Raw genomic sequence first — 22,938 nt, 5'->3', positions numbered from 1 at the left:
ATCCAACACTGGTCGCTACAGGTGTGATGTGCAATATTTGCCAACTTTAAATACAATAATTAATAACTTTTGTGCCATTCACAGTTTCATGTGTTATAGTGTTGTTTGTGAAAAGAAAAATACATTTTATTACATTAGTAACGTAACGAGAGCTAAACAGGCTGCACTTGCTGCTTTGGCAGTGTGTGGGGTTTTGTAGGAAGAAGTATCACGATTCCAGAAGACGGAACTGTGGTCATTTGGACCGCGATTTTGGTCTAGGGTTGACAATTGTTACAGCCCTATTAAGGGGTTTGATGGGTTCTGTTTGTTACTATGAATGAGTACCTGGAGCTGCTGCTTGACACGTTGGCGGTCCCAGGATGAGGTGTTCTTTCGTATGACGCTGAGGATGGGGTGCCAGTCCTCGGAAATATCCGAGCCTTCAGTGACTGAAGCCAGGACCTTGACTCTCCGGCTACTGCCGCTGTGACTTGGAACACCTCTGACATACAAGGACTGCTTCCCCACATCACTGAGGGAGTTCAGATACACACTACAAAGACAAAGACAAGCATCACATGTGTGATGGCTAATATGCATCGTGAACATTGCAGTCTGTCTTTTAAACAGTATTATTATTAATTATCCATGTGTTGGATTGCCATTGCTAACTGATAACTGTTAAAATTCTATGGGTGACGTCCAGGCTCATAGAAGCCCTGCTCCTAACTATGTTTAGAAAAAACTATGTTTAATATTTGTCTAATATACTGTATATATTATAGCAAAGTTTAATGTTAGCTGCATATACACACAAACTACATTAACATTTACAAAATACATGAATTAATCTAATGTTTATACAAAATGTATCCAAATATAGGATAACAAAGTACAAAGGAGAAAATATGAGGAATTTATGTTCATTTTCACCTGCTTATTAGATTTACTTCTGCAGACATTCCTGCAGGAAAGGCAGTTATACACTCAGATCTACATTTAACTGCAATGTCATAACATTTATCCATCCATCCATCCATGCATGGATGTGGGAGGAAGCTTTTGTACCCAGAAAAAAAAAAACATGCATAAGGGGAGAACATGCACACTCCATCCAGAAAACCTGGCAGAATGAAAGGATGTAAACATATTCAGTGATGTTGTATATTGACAAATCATTCTACAGTCTACCCGGCTGGGAAATGACCAAATATGAGCTAGCAGTACATAGTTCTTGGACTACATATTTTAGTTTTTGTACTAAATATCAAGACTACACCTCTAGACATTGAGAACTGCCTTCAGTAATGTTGGGACAATTCATTTCTATATTGTTAATGCACTGAAAATTTGATTTCTTTTTCTTTGAATACTTGTAATGTCCCAAAATTGTCCTCTGTCTGGGGCACTGCCTTATCAGATAGACAAAGACAACAATATTATGTATTATGTGTATGAAGGGGCATTCACACAAGGGCATTTCATTGAACTTATTAGGTTCATAATGTGAACTTGCTTCCTCTCATTGAACAACCTTCAGAATGTGGTGACATTGACGTTAAGAGCAAGAGACCATGAGTTTGTTTGAGTGAAATGAAATGAATATATACAACTGTGGATTGAGTAAAGAGCTGCTCACTGTAAAGTGTGAATGCTGGGGTGTTCCCTGCAGGCATCAACCAGAGCCAGAGCAGCACTGTCTCCAATGTTGTTATAGGCTACATTTAGCTCCTGGAGCCCCTTATGCTCCTGGAGCCTCTCAGCCAGCTCTAGGGCCCCCTGGTCCCCCAGCCCAGTATGCATCAAGGAAAGGTGTATCAGGGACTGGTTCACTGGTAGGGCCTTCAGCAGAATGCAGGCTCCAGACTCCAGCAGAGGATTGTCACACAGTCTGAAAAAAACATTGTAATAATGAGACATTCCTAGTCAGAACACAGTGTGCATGCCAGTGATGACGTCAAGCTAGGGCCTGATAACACAAACAGACTGGTAGAATTCAAACAAATACTCAGAAAATAGTAGGAATAGGACACTCAGTATTCTGCAATACTGTAAAGTACATACAGCATGCTGAACCTAGGGCAACCTGACCATGGCCGCTTCATAAACTTTGCTAATGTCTAGCAGTCTATGGACACAGACATGTCTGGCATATTTGACTGTTGTGGTTCTAAGAGGTTTTTAAAAGTTTCAGAAAATGTCAATAATGAGAAACCTTGAAGATGTTGAGTGTTGAAAAATGGACAGTAAGGACAGTGATCTTAGCTTACGGAAATTAAATCCCAGAAAAGTGTAAAGGATATAATTTAAGATAAATAAAGGCCTCTAAAAAATATGCTATATGATTTATTAGCTTTGAATTTGTTTGGTTTGATACATACAAGGTGGCTAGTACAGAGAGCAGAGTTGTTGGTTGTAGCTCGCTTGCGAACATTGCTGTGTTGTTTTCTCACTTCAAACAGCTGTAGAGCAACTTTACCCAAAAACTGTGTAGAAATATGGTGATCAATCTCAAAATATTGAGCAGTGGTAAAGTGTGGAGGTGAATGTATGAGTGTCTTTGATTGATAATCTGAAATGTTAAAGTCGGTCGTACTTCAAGTAGGCCTCTGTTTACTCTGCTAGCATCTGCCTCATTGCCAGCTAGCTGATGAGGTAACATACAAAATAAAGTTTTGACAGTGTGACCATGCTGTACATCATTAGAACGGGAAGAAGCTATAGGCTAACCAGACTGGAGCAAAGGACGCTGCTTAAACTAGGCTGGCTGTTTACATACATACACAAGACTGGTTAGCCATGTTAGTAGGGTTGTGTTTGGACATTTTTACAGGCTATTCAGTATCACATTACATAGCGGCTAAAGACATGTTTCTACAATATGGGATGCCATGCAGACCCTCCACAAACCATCTCATCATACAGGCTACCATATCTGCAAAGATGGTATCATGGCACATGGCTGAGAAGCAAAGGTACAATATATTATGTGTATTTGTATTTGACATGCAGTACCTGAAGATGTTTTACAGCACTGAGACTACTACACCAAATAATGTTTTTGACATTTTCTTAAAAACAGCTCACACTTTGAAAAGCTTTTGACTGTAATATAGGGTTTGAGCTGAATTAAAGATGAATAAAAAGTACCTAATATCACTTCATGTATCTTTTGTTATGATGCTAAATAATAATTGATGTAAAAACTGTTGTAATGGGCTCCTTTTCTATTTGTAATGTTTGTCAAGGTTGAATGGCACTGTGCAGAGTACAGAAGTACAGAGTTCAGAACGCCCTGAACATGAAGATAGTCCTCAAGGGTGTTGAGAAGCTGAGCCACCATCAAACAAGAAAAAAAGAGACTCCACATACAGTAAGCTGTACACTTTTTAATTGTTGCTTTTACATACAACATATTCAAATAAATTATTTTGATCATTAGACCCCATATTCCAAAAAAGATAAAGACATGAATTAAAGTGTACTCTTACTGTAGGGATCTAATAGAGCTCTTTGGATCTTGTAGCAGATCTCTCAGAAGGATGCAGGATTCAGGACCCAGGCTGTTAAACTGCAGACTGAGGACAACAGGGACAAGCAGTCACAACACAAAGCATTTTCTTTTCAATGTGCATTGCCGCCATCTACTGTGTCTTCATCTTCTTCTCTGCTCGGCCCACTGGCGGGTTAATACATATACCGCATCTTCCTTCTTTTTCATTTAGTTTATTGGCAGGTGGCAAACTAAGTCAAGGTGCATTACCACCATCCACTGTGTGTTTCAATATCCTACTTCCTCTTCCCCATTCGGTACTGTATCTCTTATTACCCTTGAAATTTGATAGCTTCTCCTTTTTCATTGTTCAGTCTGGTGGTGGATGGCAACCTACTGTGTTGGAGAGTAAATCAGAGTCATCTCGGCCACATTAATTTCTTTTGTCCAATTCTCCCTCGGCTAAGGAGCATACTCCCTATTCCAATGGTAAATACTATTTCCGATGTAAGTTCTTCAACTCCATCCTTTGCAATTTCTCTCTTTAGCTTTTCTACTTCTCTAACATACTGTGCATCTATGGGCAGCACTTTTTTTATGAGGGGCAGAATCATTCTGATCATTTTCATTATAATAACCAGTCTGACAGAGCTTAAATATGATGGTTACACAATTGTTCCTGGTCTCTCTAGCTGTGTCTTAATTTTTGGACTGTATCCTTTGGATGCCATTTGAAGACAGATTCCGTCAGAGCAGCGTGACTAGACTGTGCAAATTTGAAGGCTCTTTGAAACACATCCCACAAATGCATCCTTCCTCCCCTGAGCAACAGAGGCTCCAACTGGATGATCCTTCCTGGCCCAACACATCATGATTCATTGTGCTTCTGTAACAAACACTTTTTCAAAGAGGTAAGAAGCAGCAGCAAGTAAGGCGAAAACATCAGAATTAATTATTAATTAGTATTCAACTGAACAGTAAAACAGAACACATGTTAAAAAATTAAAAAAATTCAGCGATTATAATCAATCAAATAACTTTTTTGTCCATATATCTGTTGCTACGTGACGGCTGTAAGGGCAGCACAAGCTGGTGAAGCAATTAAAGCAACACCCCTTCTCATTTTGGTTGGATAATGAGTGAATTTTTGGTAAACCATCCCTTAAGGCTCAGTGTGTAAGATTTAGGTGAAAAAGATCTATTGGCAGAAATTGAATATATAAAGAGCCTAATGATGGTTAAACTCATTTAAATAAACAAATTACAATTGTCAAAATGAAAATACTCCCACACATTAATCTCCTTTTCTCAATGCTGCCCATCGCACCGACAGATAAATGGTTCAAATCTATTAACCCTCTCATTTCACATTCCTATTGGAAAAATCCAAAATCTGGTTGGAGGATGACCACTCTACCCCTCAGCCACAGCCACCCAACTACAATACCTCACTAAATTGATCAATCAAGGCACAACTGTTCGGCTTTAAAAATACTTCCATCTTAACAACTCTGACAGCCTGGTGGAAAGTCATCAAGATATTTAACTCCACCCCAAAACCATGTAAATACACTTCTATTTGGCACAACCCAGACTTTAAACTCTGCACCACTCCTCTTTACTATCACACATTGGGCCCAAAAAGGCATTACACATCACCATCTTTTCCATAACAAGACCTTACACAGGACTTGGCAGACACCAATTTTTGGAATACGTATATCTGAAATCTATAATTGAAACAAAAATAAATGTATAAACGTATAACCCGCTTGAACATTCAAAAATAATAAATTACATAATTCAATTTACGAATCTATATAAACTAACATCAAAAATATATAGACTATTACTAACCTTAGACAACGTAAAAACATGATGAATGCCACTTGTGCATATTAGAGCAAGCATGGACAAGGGTAGCACATTATTACAACCCAAATAACACTAAATAAGGCTTCGCTTCCTTCATAAAAATTAAATCAAAGATGAAAAAAGCTTAAGGATTCTTAAGGATTTAAGAGGCAGTATACAGCATGAAACCCATTGTGCGAATGCTTGTCTTGTCTGCTTGTTGACCAGAGGTCTCATGTTCAAAATTCTATCCACCACCTACAACACCCTCAACAACCTTGCTCCCCCTACCTCTCCGACCTCCTCCACCAGCACACCCCCATCTGATGCCTCGGATCTGCTGATGCTACCTCCTTCTGGACCCGAGAACCAAGCACTGAACCTGGGGTGACAGGGCGATTTCAGTCGCCACACCCTCTCTGTGGAACTCATTACCACGCCACATCAAAAATGCACCCACACTGCAATCATTCCAAAAAGGCCCTGAAAACCAACCTCTTCATACTTTCCTTCCCCAGCTTAACCCCCCCACCCCATGTTTTTAATCTGTTTTTATTTTCTTATTATACCTTACTAACTTAGTCTTTGAGAACTTTAAAAATATACCGTAAATCACCAAATAATAGCCGGGCCGTTTATTTGTTTCAATCACTTAACAGACCAGGCGTTTATTTCATCTCTGCTGTCACTCAAGGTGGCGTACATTTGTTTAGCCATCGCCCTGATCATTTTGCGGGACACTCTCTCATGGCGTGCCCGTTTGCTGATAACCCATTCCCGCATGTTTATCTAAAGCTCCTCGCTAGCCTTCTTCCTACCTCCACCAGGCACCCTGGCCCTTTTGCTGTCCTCCTCGGACAGACGCTGAAGCTCATTTTTATTTTTTCGCCAATCTCTCACTCTCTTGGGGTCGACAGAGAAACATCTAGCGGCTGCTTCTCCAGAGTTTTCCCCTGCATATTTTACGACAGAAAGTTCCTCGTAGTTTTTATTTTTTTGCTGCACCGGAGCCATGGCGATCATCAGAAAGCAAGCACAATATGTGAAAAAGGCGAAGAAGAAAAACATGCAGTGTCGGTGGTCACGTCTTCTTCTTTGATTTTTAAAAAAATTAATTAGACCCGGCATTTATTTGGAACCAGCAGTTATTTATCAAAATATACACCTGCACCCCGCGTTTAAAGGGGACCCTGCGGTTAATTGAAACCCGGCTGTTATTTGGTAATTTACGGTAAATGCAATGTATTATTATGAGGCAGAGGGTTTAGGCATTACATCAATCCCCTGCATTTTATGGAAATTATCTGAAAATAGCTTACATGGCAGCCATTAACAATTGACAAGTCCAGGCAGCCATCTCTGTGCATGCCTTGTGCAAGACGCATTTTGATTGCACTACTTTCCAACACAAAGGAGTTTTTTGCTCCCTTGGCTATGGCAACATTTAGCAGGTGTGCTAATAAATTTAAAATGATAATTTGAATCGTACAGTTAAACAGAGTAATGGCAACATATTTATGAGTAATGCTTTATACGTGTATTTATAATTGCTTTAAAAATTCAGTGTGTAGAATTTAGTGACATCTAGAGGTGAAGTTGCATGTTGCAGCTGAATACTCCTCATCTCACCCTCCCCTTCCAAACATGAAAGAGAACCTGTGATGAACTTCAGTTGTCATGAAAACTCAAAATGTTTTTAGTTTGTCAAGTTTGGACGACAGTAAAAAACATGGCCGCCTCCACAGAGAGGACCCCCCTCCATATAAATATAATGTTTTTAAATATAAAGGGCCCATTCTATGATTAAGAAAACAACAATTTAGATGAAAACCACGAGTGAAAACATCACTAGGATTATTTTATATTCAATTTCTGCCAAAATTCCCTTTCACCTAAATCTTGCACACTGGATCTTTAAGTAATGAAACATTCAATCCATCAGTAAAAAAGTAAATGCCAGCAAACTAATTTCACATGACTCCTAAAACAGGTCTGGACAACCTGTTAAAACTCAAAATATAAGAAAATTGGCGAAAGTGGAAAGCTCTTAAATTTCTTGCATGCACAACTTAAGAACCAACCTTTTAGTATAAAATGTGATGGGATATTTAAAACATTGAACTTCATATTTGATCAGAGGCAATACATGTGCAATGTTCAGCATATGACATGCTCCTTCATCATTCTAGGAGTAAAGTAAAGCAGTTTTTGTCTCACTTGAGATTGTGTGTGTGTCTGAAGGCAGGCCACAGCATCTGAAGCATGTCTTGAGTCAGTAGACAGGAGGACAGGTCCAGCTCTTCAAGGTGATAACTACAAGAGGACAGCATGACAGGTCTGCTGTAAGACTTTACATACCCATTCCTTGCTTTTCACATACATAGACACTAACCAACTCAAAACTTGCAATAAACAAGTTACAACTACATCATACAATCTCATGTCAATGTTATATGTAGGTGCTGTATGATTGATGAATAATTCATGATAAATTTCAGTTCATTATGGAGAATTTATTTGGATTTCATGGCGGTTTAATAATTTGATTGCATTCAAAAATAAGTTAATTGAAGTCATGATTATTATTATTTAGTTATTATTTGCACATAAACACTCGTAATTCATTGTTTAATGTCATTATTAGTTTCAGTGAAGCAGATAAAAATAAGCACCTGTACCTTTAAGAAAGTAGCTGTTCAACACATAGTGTTTAGGAACAAGTGTGTGGATCACAGGAGAATGACAGGAGCACAGGGTTTTTCTGACCGTGTTGATATTTGTGTTGAAAATCGTGGAAGACGTTGTTTTGGAGTGTGCCTGGACATTTATCATTAGTTACATTGCTCGTGAAGATTTTATGCTTTTTATTTTTTGTACTTTGGCGAATAAACCTGTAAAATCAACCATCGTGGAGGACACACTTTTTGCTTTGTTTTGTTTTGGACACGCGTCAGCCATATGCTCTGGTGGAAACTGATATGTTTGTTGGAAAACCTACATTATATTTTGAAATTCTGACAGCATGCCTACCTAATACTGCCTACTTTTCTTACCCTACCTCAGCCCAAATGCAAACATATATGTATAAAAATCCATGCTTCGTCATTAATAGAAAAATATATATTGGTAAAAAATAATTTACAGACAGATGCTGAATACAAAGAAGTGCTTTTGTGATCGATGTACAGATACAAAGCAAAATGTGGTATATAAAAGTTCCCAAACTGTGTGCAACACTCGCGTTACAGGTGGGGTGGTAATTTAGTACCTGCCATAAAATATCGGTACATATACCTCAAATGCATTCATTTTAAAACTTTAAAACCAATCTGAGCACAGGTGGTTCCATTCCATCCAGGGTCGCAGAAGAGCCTGCACCTTCATCAGGTCTAGTGCAAGAATAAGTGTTTGATCATCAGTGTTTGTCTGTTTGTCAGTTAGCATGATTAAGCAAAAACTATTGAACCAATTTCCATCAATTTTTGTTGTGGGACATGGGGCAATAAAGAACCCATTAAATTAAGGAGTGGATGTTTTTTCCTCATTTTGTTTGCAGTGTTTCCCGCATAATTAATTCAATCTGACTGAGGTCAGATGTTCCTGATGAGTGTTACAAATATTCTCTCAATCTGTATATTTCTAAAGGTAATGTCTTAGTTAGAACTTGTAAAAGTCTTGGGCTGGTAGATTAAATTCCTGCCTAAATTGTTCGAATTACTTCATGGTTTTTCCATCAAACACGTCTGCAATAAATATTAATCCACTGTTTGTCCAATTATTCATGGAGGGTAAAAAATGCTATAATTGTTAGAGCTCCAGCTTCTATCTTATTCCTTGATGCAATGACAGAAATGGTCCAATCTGGTCTGTTCTCGAGACTTCCTGTGTCAGATTCAGATTCTTTTTGCACTTTTTTTTAACATTGCGAGCCATTTTTCAACATTTCCATGATCAGAAATAAATTCATGTATCGTGATGAGAAAATCAGGCATGTTTAGGGGACATGTATTTGTGTGTGCAATTCCCAGAGCTGAATAAAATCAGGATGTAGTGAATGTAAATGTATTTTCATAAGGGGACAGTTGGGCCTTGTTGGAAAAACAAATTCTATTGATTGCAATTCTTGGTTAACCATGCAATACCTGTTAATATCAGTCATCCATCTACTATATCTTTCCAAACCTAAGGCAAGACTGAATATAATGGAACCACCTCCCATCTGAGAAGTATCTATTTGATAGTATTTGACAGTGACAATTGGTTGATTTACAAATCAATTACAAATCGAATTACATATTTCTTATTCCAGAACAGTTAATGTTTACATCATCACTCTGCTGTGGTGGTTGCAGCCTAATTCCAATTTAGCTGATCTAGTTCACAGCTTAATTTTTCACATACATACATTACCTTGCAGGGGTGCATGACATGACAGAGCTCAGTATGAAGCATTTGAGTGATGTCATACGAATGTTGGCGAGGCAGATGGTTCTGATTGAGGCCAGAACCTCTGCTGTCAGTCTGGGGTTTTGAAACTCATACAAAAGAATGAGCAGATCCATCAACTCCTCTGGTGGCTGTGGTTTGCTGAGCGCTGGCATTAAATAAGAAAGAAAGTATAGAACAGCATGTAAATAAGTGCACCCAAAAAACTGAAATTAATTTTTTTTTGATTTGATCTCAAGCAAATAACAAATATCCTGTACAGTCTTGAAGTAATAACTTGTCCTTTAATTGAATATTTATTGGTGACATTATCCTGCAATGGCTAACTACATGACTTTAACATGCTGGGTCTAAATCGATTGAAAGTCTATGAGGTTCCAGCTAATCTAAAGAGTATTTCGAGAAACTTTATGTTTGAAATGCACTCGACTTAAGAGTACAGTACTTAAAATCAAAGCACTATTCTATTCTTAAAAAACAAAAAACAACGCATAGCATAAAATAAAGAGTGAAAAGAACATATATGTTACCCCTCACAAGGTGCTTCCTAAGGGCATTTGTGATTTGGACCACAGTGGTGCTCTGGATACTGCAGCCAAGTTGTTGGAGAAGGACACGGTTACCATAATGCAAAAGTCCACCCATGAAGATGGGGTAGAGTTCAAAAGGCTGGCCTTCACTGTGGTGCTGTGGCTGAGGGCCATGGACTCCTAAAAGACTTTGCTCCATCTGATCCAGGACATCCTCATTGTAGCTATCCTCTGTGCGGAACATCTCAGCTGCCATGGTTCTGGCTATGCTGCCTTTGTTGTGGCTGCTGATTTTCTTGTAAAACTCTGGAAAAAGCTTGAGCAGGTTGAACACAGCAAATAGTCGAAGAGGAATGAATTTAGAAATGATGTTAAAGAGGGTGCTGACATCCTCGCTTGCCTGACCAATGGTCAGAGACATCTGCCTGGTCAGCCTCTCTAGAGCTGATTTGTTTTCTCCTAAAACGACGTAGAGAGCGGCCAGGTACTCCTGCATGGCTGGGACAGCAAATACATACCATTTCTGATCATCTTCACGTAGAGCTTCTGGTAAATGCTTACATCTTTTTATACAAGGAGCCAATAAGAAGTCAAGCACATCAGTACGGAACATGGCCAACTGATGTAGCTCCTCATCCGTCTTGGTCTTCCCTCCTATCCACTGCTCCAGTTCATTCTCTGAGAATGATGTTCGTCTGTACTTCACGCCATCAAATGCCATTTTACCAACGGTACGGACAACATACAACATCAAAGAGATGTGGTGTTCCTGACTGGTCACATTTGTCTTTGTTCCTGTGCCCAGCACCTCACCCCCAAAGATGAGTCTGAGGAAACTGGTGTATATGCCTGTCAGAGTGCGGATTGGTGCTTTGGCGTCTGTAAAATGGAGGAAGTGCAAGGTAGCGCATGTAAGCCAGCAATAGGAGGGCAAGAAGCAGGCTGCAGCCAACTGGCTCTCTCTCTGGAGGTTGAGGTAAAGCAGCTCTATAAGAGCATGGGCCTCATGGACACGTACAGTCTCCCCACTCTGCTGCAGTAGGCGGCTGGTGAAGTATGCCAGCTGACGGTCTGGGTCACTGAAGCCACAAATCTGTGCATACCGACTCACATACTTCTGAGGGATACGGTCCAGGGCAGACAGTCTGGTGGTAGCCAATATGCTGGCCTAGGAAACATAAAACAGACAAGTTCCTAACCACTTATGACAAATATCAAACGCAACACAATTTAAAAACAAACATTGGGCCTTGTGCAAGAACATTTTAATATTCATATCCTAAATTTCGCTTCCAGCTTCAGAAAAGTGTGTAAATGAACTGCATGCTACCTGTGAGTATTTGACCATATATGCACAAGGACAGCAAATTAGCATATATAGCACATTAATGCCTTAATAATAACATATAAGGCTGCACTTCCTGCCCCATATGTCAGAAGTGTTCATTCATGAAAATGGCTTCAAAGAGTAAAAAGGACTTGACTGAAGTCCTGCTTATAGAGATCCATTGCCCACAGGCAATGGGACACCTCTATTCATTGTAATATGCATCAAGCTAAAATAATTGAATTTATAATTATAATAATTACAATTCAAATTGCAAAGTTTAACACAATAATGTCAATATAATTGTGATGTGTAATTGTTCTGACATATGGCATAGACATTGAAAATGTAATAATATTTCCCCAAAACTCTCTTCTGTCTCGAATTTACAATTATTGACTACACTGATTCTGGACAGAAATTATATTATAGTTGGTGTTTATCTAATAATATTATAAACAAATTTAAAGAATTGATTCATCTGACATTAACCTCACAGCCATGTGTCAGTACAATACAGGAAAGTTATCAACTCCCACACTAGTCGATGACTTTGTTAATAGTACAGCAGCCTCATTACAAACAACCCTTGACACTGTCGCCCCACTAAAAAAGAAAAAGAAATTCAGAGAGAGATTAGCTCCATGGTATTAAACACGTGTTCCTCCAACTCTGAGGAGCAATGATTTCATGAGTTTCTTTACAAACAAAATTATAACCATCAGGGATAAAATCCACCACCTCCTCCCAATGAATAGCACAGATACAATGTCTAAAGCAGAAACCATAGAACCATCTGTAGCACCAGATTTATATTTGCACCACTTTTCTTCTATTGATGTTCCTGAACTGACTTTATTAGTTTCATCATCTAAATCAACAACTTGTCTATTAGACTCTGTCCCAACTGGACTTTTTAAGGATGATTTTCCTCTGATTGACAGTTCCATATTAAATCAGATTAATATGTCTTTGTTAACTGGCTACGTACCACAAGCTTTTAAGGTAGCTGTAATTAAACCTCTGCTTAAAAAGCCACTCTTGACCCAGATGTCTTATATCAAACCTCCCAATCACATTTTAAAAAATCCTTGAAAAAGCTGTTGCTAACGAGCTATGTGATAATTTAGATAGTAATGTTTTTTTTGGAAGACTTTCAATCAGGATTTAGAATCCATCACAGCACAGAAACAGCACTATTAAAAGTCACTAATGACCTTTTCATGGCATCAGATGATGGACTTGTCTCTGTACTTGTTCTGTTGGATCTTAGTGCAGCATTTGACACCATAGATCATAAGATCCTGTTACAGAGACTGGGACAACATGTAGGGATCAAAGGAACGGCATTAGACTGGTTTAAATCATATTTATCAGATAAACTTCAATTTGTCAACAATGACGCAAGTTAGTCATGGAGTTCCACAAGGTTCTATCCTTGGACCGATACTATTCACCTTATACAGTATATGCTCCCCTTAAGCAACATCATCAGAAAGCACCACATACTACATTGTTAGGCAGACGACACCCAGCTGTACATTTCTATGAAGAAGATGAATCTAATCACTTAGTTCAACTTCAGGAATGTCTCAAGACATTGTGTTTCCTGTCATAAACTGTGTATCTGTATGGGAGTGTTATTTTGAAGTCGTTCTGTTATGGGAGCGACATTTTGACTAGTTTTAAAAAACTAAACGTGTCCTGGTTTAAGCCACATTCTTCATGTCCTGATTATACTATTAGCTTTCAGTATAGGTGAATTAAATTCTCGGCTACATTTATAATGGTTATTAGGAAGAGAGAGAGAGGGTGTGTGTGTGTGTGTCAAACGCTCCTGATACACACACACAATCTTGCAAGAGATTTAACAACACGGCACATACATAAATTACGTGACTTGCAAGAGGCATGACACCATTGTTAGATATAGTAGTTTTATAAATGTTTACAGTTATGAAATTCTGACGTTATCAAACCGCAGCTATCATTAAACAGGTTAATCCCGACATCCCTACTCCATTGTCTTTTGAATTTCATGTACTGTACTGAAAGCTGTACATTCCTATGAAGCCTGATGACTTTGTTCAACTTCAGGAATGTCTCAAGTACACCAAGGCCTGGATGACCCAAAACTTCTTACCTCTAAACTCAGACAAAACTGAGGTTGTTGTAATTGGCCCTAAACATTTCAGAGAAACACTGTCTGACCAGATAGTCACCTTGGATGGTGTCAGTTTGGCCTCCAGCTCCACTGTGAGGAACCTTGGAGTTATTTTTGACCAGGACATGTCATTTGACCAACATATAAGACAAGTCTCTAGAACAGCTTTCTTCCCACTGTGCAATATTATGAAAATTAGAAGCATCCTATCTCAGAAGGATGCTGAGAAACTAGTCCACACATTTGTTACCTCTAGACTAGATTACTGTAATTCTTTATTATCAGGATGTCACAGAAAGTCTGTGAAAAGCCTCTAGTTGGTCCAAAATACTGCAGCACAATCATATTACTCCTGTCTTAGCTTCTCTACATTAGCTCCCTGTAAAATTTTGAATATAATTTAAAAAAAATTCATATATCAAATAACTCATAACACTGTTTTGCCCCAATAGATCACTTTGTAACAATTCACCTTATTTAAGACAACTCTAAGGGAAGTACAATACGCTAATTTCAAGGAGCGACGGACCAGACTCCAGTTGCTTCCAAATAACTTATCGGGCAACACAAAATGATCAATAACGCTCGAAGAACGCTGAAAACATCCGCGTTAGACACGCATTTACTAAAAAACAAAACAAACATCTACAAAGTGAAAGGTCCGCTGAAAGTTTGTCCAAATTAAGGATAAATAATATTAACAGGGGAAAACAATGGCGGTCCACCCGCTGTTGGAAAACTGCACGGTCTCACCACAGTCCCTTCGTCATCCAGGCTTCGCGATCTGGTAATCCGATGAGAGTTTATTCCAAAACGGTTATAATCTGCCGCCGAATGCAGGATTCCTTCAACGTAGTCTCTCTTTGAAACCCACAGCGACCCCCAAACAAAAGACTGCCTCTTCCCTGTCTCGTTGCGCCTCGCTCGCTTCCTGTTACTTCTTCCCTTACCTTTTTATAACATTTAGTTTGATAAGAAATACCAATACAAAACACATAGTTCGTGTTACACCTCTGGCCGTGTGATGTTATTTCTCAGATATCCTTTTGTACGTTCTTCAAATGCAAAAAAAACAATAACACAAACAATATGATTATTGTAACATTTGTGGTACATTAGGAAAGGCAAGTGATCATTACAACTTTGTTCCCAAAATACAGGCTCTCTTTAGGTTCCAAAAATCTGTAAGGGTAGAACAGGAGGTAGAGCTTTCAGCTACATCTCCTGCGGAACCAGCTCTCACTTTGGGTTCGGGAGGCAGACACCATCTCTACATTTAAAGTTAAACATTAAACGTTCCTTTTTGATAAAGCCTATATTTGGGCTGGATCAGGTGAGTCCTGAACCATCCCTTAGTTATGTTGCTATAGGTCTAGACTGCTAGGAGAACTCTCATCATGCACTGAGCACTTTTCCCCTTCTTTCTGTCTCTTTTCCCCACATTTATTTATTTTACTAAATTTCACTAACTTTGTGTTTTTTCCTTCCCATAGTGTGTGTCTGTGTTTCTGTCTCTCTGGTATCTCCAGAGCTGCTGACAACTATTATTATTACTATTATATGAATTGTTGCTGCTGTCATTAATAACATCTTTACACACTTAATGTTTTCATTATAACTAGTCAGAGCTGAAACCTGATGGTGCACAACTATTCCTGCCCCCCCCCATCTCTCTCTTCTCTCCCCTCTTTTGCACCCATCTGTCAATGTTTTCTCTGTGTGTGGCATTGCTTTTTCATCCTGAGATATGTTTTCTTTTTGTAATTTCTGCACTATTCACGTGTTAGAAACGCCATCAATACTCATCCTCATAATGAATCCTGCAGAGGATTTCCGTTTTGTTGTCTCACATAGGCTCCTCCATACTCTCTGCAGACTTTATCATAATAGTGGGCCAGTGGGAGAAGCCCCGGGAGAAAGTTTCGAGGCTCTTGAATTTAGATCTTGCACCACATCAGACTAAGTATCATAACTAATATTTCGTTTTTTAATTGATGAACATGGGCCCTACCACTGACACAAAACAAATGAATGTGAAACATAAAGTGGTGCTGGTGGGCAAGTTATGTAATTGGTGTGTGCTTGCTACCCTTCCATTATTTATTTTCCTCTTGAACATTTTTTTGTTTTATTGGACTACCAATCTAAATCTGAATTGCCATATTAACAGTTTTGATATTACTATAACTGAGCAACAAATGACAGTCTGCATTGACAGTGTACAAATGACTTTCCCTGACCTCAGGTAGGAGGTACTTCCGCAGTAGGTTCACCACCACTACAGCTGGAGACAGCACCTCATTAGGATCACTGCAGAGCTCTGTGGATCCAATCCGGAAGTCCAAGTTCATCTTCTCTATCCCATTGAAGAGGAAGAGCACATCCTTGGCTTGATTTCCCTCCCCACTAAGCAGGGGGTGTTTTCTCAGGTGGAGGTACTTCCTGCTCACCAAATCCCTTAAGGAAGCAACCCTGAATGGGAGGGGGGTTGTGTGTAATTATTAGGCAAATTAATTATACTCTGAATACAACAAAATACTAATGCCTACCTACCTACCTGCAGAAAAATTATGATCTTGGGGATCAAATGTGGAATCAACTGTCATTTGGAACAAAGGTAACAATTCAGGGTCTTACAATGAACTTATACTGTAGTTATATTTGAAATAATGGGGATCAGTTCTATTATTACAGGGTATGGATATTTCAGGGAAGATAGCTATATTAACATTTTGAAAGTATTTTGTATGGATCATGGCTGAGACTTTTAATTACAAGGATCAGTTTTAGTATTTCTGCTGTGTTACTGATGTGTTGTCAGTATGTGTTTTTGTATTTATATAGTGCTTTTCTAGTCTTGATGCCCACACAAAAGTGCTTTACAGTACAGTTTTTTTTGCCATTAATCCATTCACACACATTCATACAGTGCATCTATGGGCAGTACTTTTTCTAGAATCAGAATCAGAAATACCTTATTAATCCACGGAGGGAAATTCAAACAATGAATGAACTATGAGAATAGAACAGCCATCAGGGGCAATTCGTGGATCAGTATCTTGCCCAAGGACACTTCTGAATTTAAGTGGGGACCGCCGACCTTCTGGTAAGAGGACAACTGCTACCCACTCAGCCACAGCCACCCTATTAATATGATGTACTTTCGTATATTGGTCTATATCTCAAATTTTTCCAGTCTGCTGAAAGTATTCTTGCACAAATTTGACACACAAATGAAAGATGACAGCTCGAAAACTGTGTACACTAAACTTTTTCCCTTGAACAAAATATTTCTACTCGGGCAAAAAATGAAGTGCACTGCAGGAGATGTACAGTTAAAAGTTGTGAAATTATTTGTGAACATCATTTCTCGAACCCTTTTATGATCCCACAGATTTAAGCCTCATAAACCTTAATGAAGAAAAAAGATTAAGACATAAACAAAGAAATAGAGCATCCAAAAGAGTGTGGCACTTAGAATCTACAATTTAAGGGAGAACCAAAGTTACTTGTTGACAATATCACCCAAATGACACTAATGAAGGAAAACTCATAGCTTAAAGGTCCAGTGTGTAAGATTTGGGTGAAAATGATCTATTGGCAGAAACTGAATATAAAATAATCTTAGAGATGTTTTTATTAGTGTGTTTCTTCTAAATTGTACAAATTGTTGTTTTCTTTACCCTAGAATTTTTTATATTTAAATACTTTATATTTACATTGAGGGGACCCTCTCTACAGAGGCCGCCATGTTTTCTACATTAGTCCAGACTAGACCAACTAAACACCTTTTGAGTTTTTATGATGTTTGGAAGGAGAGGGTGAGGTGAGGGGCGTTCAGCTGCAACATGAAATTTCAACACTAGATATAACTAAATTCTACACACTGTACCTTTAATGTAGATATAAAGCATTTTGAGTGTTCATTAGGACTAGAAAAGCACTATATAAATACAAACCATTTACCATAATACACCTGGATCATACCGGCTTTATCAATGGTAGAAATTCTAGCAGTAACTCATGCAGGCTTTTAAATGCAACCTTAGATGCAGAAAAAGCCTTTTCTATTAACACACCAGGATTAGTATTAAACCCAGATTTTCTCTCTCTCTCTCTTTATATTATATTGAATAATTCTCTTCAGGATTATTATTATCTATATTATAAATTTTTTTGTATAACTAATGTTGTAATGATGAGATTAATGTTGTAATGATGAGATTAATGTTGTAATGATAAGATTAATATCATAGTGGACACATTATAAAATTAATAATGAGACCTATTGTTGATATTATTTGTTATTATTATTCTTAGTTATAATTATTATTCTTTATTATTCTTAATAATAATGTTATAATTTATTAAGTGTAATGTTCCATATCTGTATATATATAAATTTACCCACAAAATAACTAATTATTATATCTTACCTTGACAGTTGGCTGAGGTCCTCACAAGAGAAAGGCACCAGTAGTTTGAAGTGGGTTAGGGTAGTCCCTGAGCACCAGTCCAGAACCAGCTTTCGGATCACTGTACTTTTACCTGTTCCCACAGCCCCGTATAGTAGCACGTTGACCCCATTACCATCACTCCAAGCATCAGTGGGCTCAAATAGCTGTTCCACAGTCACAGAGTGACTAGCGATGGTCAGGGTTTGGGGAGGGGAGTTTAGTAGTCCTGCCCTCTCCTCAGCTTTTCTTTCCAGGATCAGTGGATCAACATGCATGGTCTCTGGACTGAAGTACCCTCCAAATTGTTTTTCCTCCTGAGGAAGATGGCTAAACCACAGGAAGAGTTTCCTCTTGTGGATCTGGATGGGGTCTTTGTTAAAAGAGAAAAAAGGAGGCACAGTTACACTATAGTTGTCACAATAAAATATTTTCACGTAATGATTATAGTGGCCAAAACAATTCACAATAGTGATATTATGACTATATCTTTAGAAATCTTGAAACACTCTTTAAACAGTCTTTAACTTTGTTTGTTTTGTATTTTATCTAATACTTCAAAATACTAACAAACTACTGTGGCTCAGGTTGTAGAGCGGGTTGTTGACTAACCAGAGAGTCTGCCTTTCAATCAAAGTGTCCTTGGGCAAGATATAAAACCCCAAATTGTCCCTAACTGCTGTGCCTGCGGTGTTTGTGTGATAGAGAAAGTGCTGCATACTGATCCACTGTGTGAATCTGTGAATGTCAACACTGTACTGTGAAGTGCTTTGAGTGGTCATAAAGAAAAGTAAAGAACAATACACACCATATACTGTTTTTGCCATGAACATGTACAGGGTCCACTCTAAGCATGCCTGTTTGAAACAGGCTTTTTGCTTGCCTGTGGTAATGCAAATAAGATTTGCACTTGTTATGATCTTTCTTTTTTTGGTAATTTAGAAGTCATGACTGGAAAGGATGTGGGGAGTTTCTTTTAAAAAAGGCCTTCTACAGTTTATTAACAGAGCACAGAATTGGGACCAAATTAGTGTTAAAAGCCTTCATCTTTCAGTTTTTTATTCATTTCATTGCCTGGCCAATCTCAAACACAAATATTGGCTCTTCTACAGTGGTTTTATCCTCATCACTTATAGTGCGAAAGTCCATATTTTCAAGAAACCCATAATCGTAAGAGTGTATGGGGGAGAATAAAATGCTTAAATAGATCATTGATAACTGGTAACTGGTGAGAGATAGAGGTGTGGACTCAATTATTAGATGCATCGCGATGCTGACTTGGACGACTCTGCATCAATGCAGCGACAGAACATAGTCGATTACATTCATTGTCTGCTTCCTCCTCACTCCTCTAACCTGCACTCACACTTTAACAATAAACCCCATCACTGATCACAAGCTATTAGGACACGTACAGGACTGACCTGTTTGTTTGAGTCGCTCTAGAGTTAATGAGACACATGTTTAAACAGGCAGATGCGTTCCCCTGCTACACACAACACGAGACGTAGGGTGATGCACAAAGTCAGCGGAACGATCCAGAAACATAATCCAACATCATGGATTAATAACTAAACAGTGAAGAGTAACAAAGACGAGCAGATTGAATGTGTGAACACACACACACACACACACACACACACACACACACACACACACACACACACACACACTGCAGACAGAAGTTGTACCTGCAGATTATGACATGGTGTTTTAACTTCATTGTTGCAGAAGAAGTGATGCCCCGTTTATCCAGGGACATAAATATGAATCCAGAAGGTTTTTATAAATATCAGTTCAAAGTGTGAGTGATTATAAAACAGCTGAGAAGCAGAATCACTTGTTGAGCAGAGTAATGCGCCTTAGGTGCAGCAAGTGTAAACTGAGTGAATGTCAAATCAGTGTTAATTGATGAAAAAGCAGCCATGTGCAGTGATATAGAGAATTGCGGATGTGATACATTGACTTTTTGAATCGTTGACTGCTGAATCTTAATTGAAACAAATAGTGAGGCTAGTGAGGATGCAAACCTCTAGGAAGAGAGCAGCCTACCCACGATCCCTGTGTTCGTAGTGTGTGTCTTAATTTAAAGAACATCTCTGCTTGTCTGAAGATCAAAAACTCAGTCTGCAGTGTGATCATTTTTTGTAGAGGTCCACTGATAGGGAGGCAGTGTCACTTGGTTAGTTCAGCAAGGTGTTTTGATCTGCTCGTATTGAGAAGTTGGATTTTTTAATTTCCATGGGTCTAGATTTAGAGATGGAGTCTGATGGGATTTTGGAACAGTCTAGGGAGGGCATACATAGATGTTAACAACAACAACCAGGTTGTTGTTGTTAAATTAAGATAAAAGCAAAGAAGAGAGAGCTATAGTGAATACTATAATACAATACATATACAGAATATAATACAATACAATGCTAAAAACGATATACATCCAAAGGTGCAGTGTAACATTCGAGGATGCAAATGTAGTGACAACTTTCAACTGTATGGAATATGAATGTAAAGGTTAGTGCATATTTTTCCAGGTGAGTGAAGGAAAAAAAAACTTTTGATTCTCCCAGTTTCAGTTCGGGAGGCAGACACTCTCTCTACATTTAAGAGTAGGCTTAAAACCTTACTTTATGATAAAGCTTATAGTTAGAGTTGGTCCGGGCTTACTTCTGGCACCAGCGCGAGCAGGACGCCTATCCAGTAGCTCCGTACGTGTTGTGTCGTTTTTAGCGTTTAAAGTGTGTTTTTTTCAACTTTTTTTTTAACTACACTTGCTGTGTAGTTTTTATATATCCTATAGATACAATGTCTTTTTATCTGCAACACAGCGGTGGACAACTTGTTTATTCAAGGGAGAAGCTGCTTGCACTCCAAACAATGTGATGAGCCCGGCATTGTTCACCCCATACCTGAGGACTAGGCCGCAGAGCTGGGGCGAAGGTGAAGGCTAGGCTAGCGGCTAAGCGGTGGAAGTACGAGACCTCGGTTCCTTCAATAATCATGGGAAATGGTAACTGTCTGACCAACAAGACGAGCTGGCTGCCCTTGTGAGGACCGACAGGACATTCAGGGAGTGCAGTTTACTGTGTTTAGCTGAAACTTGGCTCACCCAAAACACACCGGACACTAATGTGGATTTACCTGGATTCACGACGGTGAGAGCGGGCTGGGGCTGCAGACGCAGCAGCAAATGCAAAGGTGGGGGACTCGCACTGTTTATTAACATCAGATGGTGCAACCCGGGGCATGTTACGGTGAAGGAGACTGAGTGCAACAGAGACATCGAGTTGCTGGCGGTAGGACTCAGACCGTATTACATGCCCAGAGAGTTTTCCCATGCCATTGTTGTTTGTGTTTACATCCCTCCACGTGCACATGCCGAGACCGAGTGACGTCATCCACTCCACTGTATTAGGGCTACAAACACAGCACCCGCACACCTTCATCGCCATCTCTCAGGCATGAAAACGGGTCAGGGGTGCAAAAGGTAAGAAGGATGCAGCCCCTCTAGGGGGGTCCAGGGGAATGGTCCCCCGTAAGAAAATTTTGGACATTTTATATTTAAAACCATCAAGGTGGTGCAAGGAGGTGCACTTTGAGATAAAAATCAAGCAGAGTTACAGGACAGTATGAATGTATTATAAAGTATCTATACATATTCACATTATGCGTTATAAGAAATAAGGCCGACAACTATGCTGTATAAGAAACGAGACTAGCAACTTCTCCAAAGAAATGTGCTACAGCACAGTTTTAATTCAGGGTACAGTGGCGAAACAAGATAAACAATTAAGATAGTACTCAATGTAATTTCTTCCTCTTTGCCTGGACCTGTGTCTCCATGGCCCGCTTTCTCTGTTTTGCCACATGTCTCAGCCTTGCCCTCTTCTCTTCTTCAGCTGTCTGGCATTTAGTCTGCTGAGCACTGCCAGATACTTGGGAGCCATGCTAGCAGTATCCCCCCCCCCTTGCGCTATTTCGATGCTGTAGCGCAGTGGTCAACAACCTTTTAAAGCACAAGATCACTTTTTAATTCAAAACGTGAGCCGAGATCTACCACCCCGCTATATTGATAAAAAAACACTTCAGGGTCATATTTATAATTCAGTATGAATTCATGCATCTTCAGCTCCTGCAAAAATTTCACAATAAAAAACTCTTGAAACAAAAGAATGGATTTGGTCAACAGAAACGCTGGAGTGCTTTTCTTTTGTGTTTGTGACATAAATTCAACAGATAAACATTCAAACTCAGGTGAAAGATCATTGTATTCTGCAGTGAAACACAAAGTTGATCTGTCTATGTCACAAACATATTTACAACACTTCTTGAACCCGTTTCAAAGTAAATGGACTCCAGCATTTCACTTCTGAATCCATTCATTTGTTCCAACAGGGCTTTGTTGTCGACAGACCAGAAGATGCAGGACTTCATACCGACGGTGAAGACTGTCGAGATTGACCGGTCGATCGTGATCAGCGGGTTGGAGACCACTGCTGCAGCGCTAGTAGGGGAATGTCTTGTTGGATTCAAGGCCCCCTTCAGGCAAGCGCACACGTTCACAGCTCACTATGGCTCCGCGCCGCTCTCGTGTATAAAACCAAAGTCCTAATAAAACTATTTCTGGTATAACTCCATGTCCGATTTTTTTAATCGGATCTACACGATTCACATAGGTCACCTATTTTGGA

At 39.1% G+C, this 22,938-nt stretch overlaps 1 protein-coding gene across 5 annotated transcripts in view; it reads right to left on the bottom strand.

The window, feature by feature from the left end:
• nlrx1 (NLR family member X1) overlaps window positions 1-22,938 on the bottom strand; it is a 35,826-nt gene that overhangs the window by 3,991 nt on the left and 8,897 nt on the right. For 3 of the 5 annotated variants that reach the window (XM_069534063.1, XM_069534064.1, XM_069534065.1), the window contains exons 5-12: window positions 18,233-18,623; window positions 16,037-16,268; window positions 10,306-11,473; window positions 9,740-9,923; window positions 7,547-7,642; window positions 3,474-3,560; window positions 1,622-1,873; window positions 328-535 (exon numbers count right to left, since the gene is read on the bottom strand). In XM_069534063.1, the coding sequence (XP_069390164.1) occupies window positions 328-535; window positions 1,622-1,873; window positions 3,474-3,560; window positions 7,547-7,642; window positions 9,740-9,923; window positions 10,306-11,473; window positions 16,037-16,268; window positions 18,233-18,623 (2,618 nt within the window). The remainder of the gene's footprint in view (window positions 1-327; window positions 536-1,621; window positions 1,874-3,473; window positions 3,561-7,546; window positions 7,643-9,739; window positions 9,924-10,305; window positions 11,474-16,036; window positions 16,269-18,232; window positions 18,624-22,938) is intronic. The other 2 variants (XM_069534067.1, XM_069534066.1) reach the window with 1 other exon arrangement.

Source organism: Paralichthys olivaceus, chromosome 11, assembly GCF_024713975.1.
Source record: "Paralichthys olivaceus isolate ysfri-2021 chromosome 11, ASM2471397v2, whole genome shotgun sequence".
NCBI classification, from domain to species: Eukaryota; Metazoa; Chordata; class Actinopteri; order Pleuronectiformes; family Paralichthyidae; genus Paralichthys; species Paralichthys olivaceus.
The sequence above is the reverse complement of the archived record's forward strand: the minus strand, read 5'-3'. Positions and strand labels throughout refer to the sequence as shown.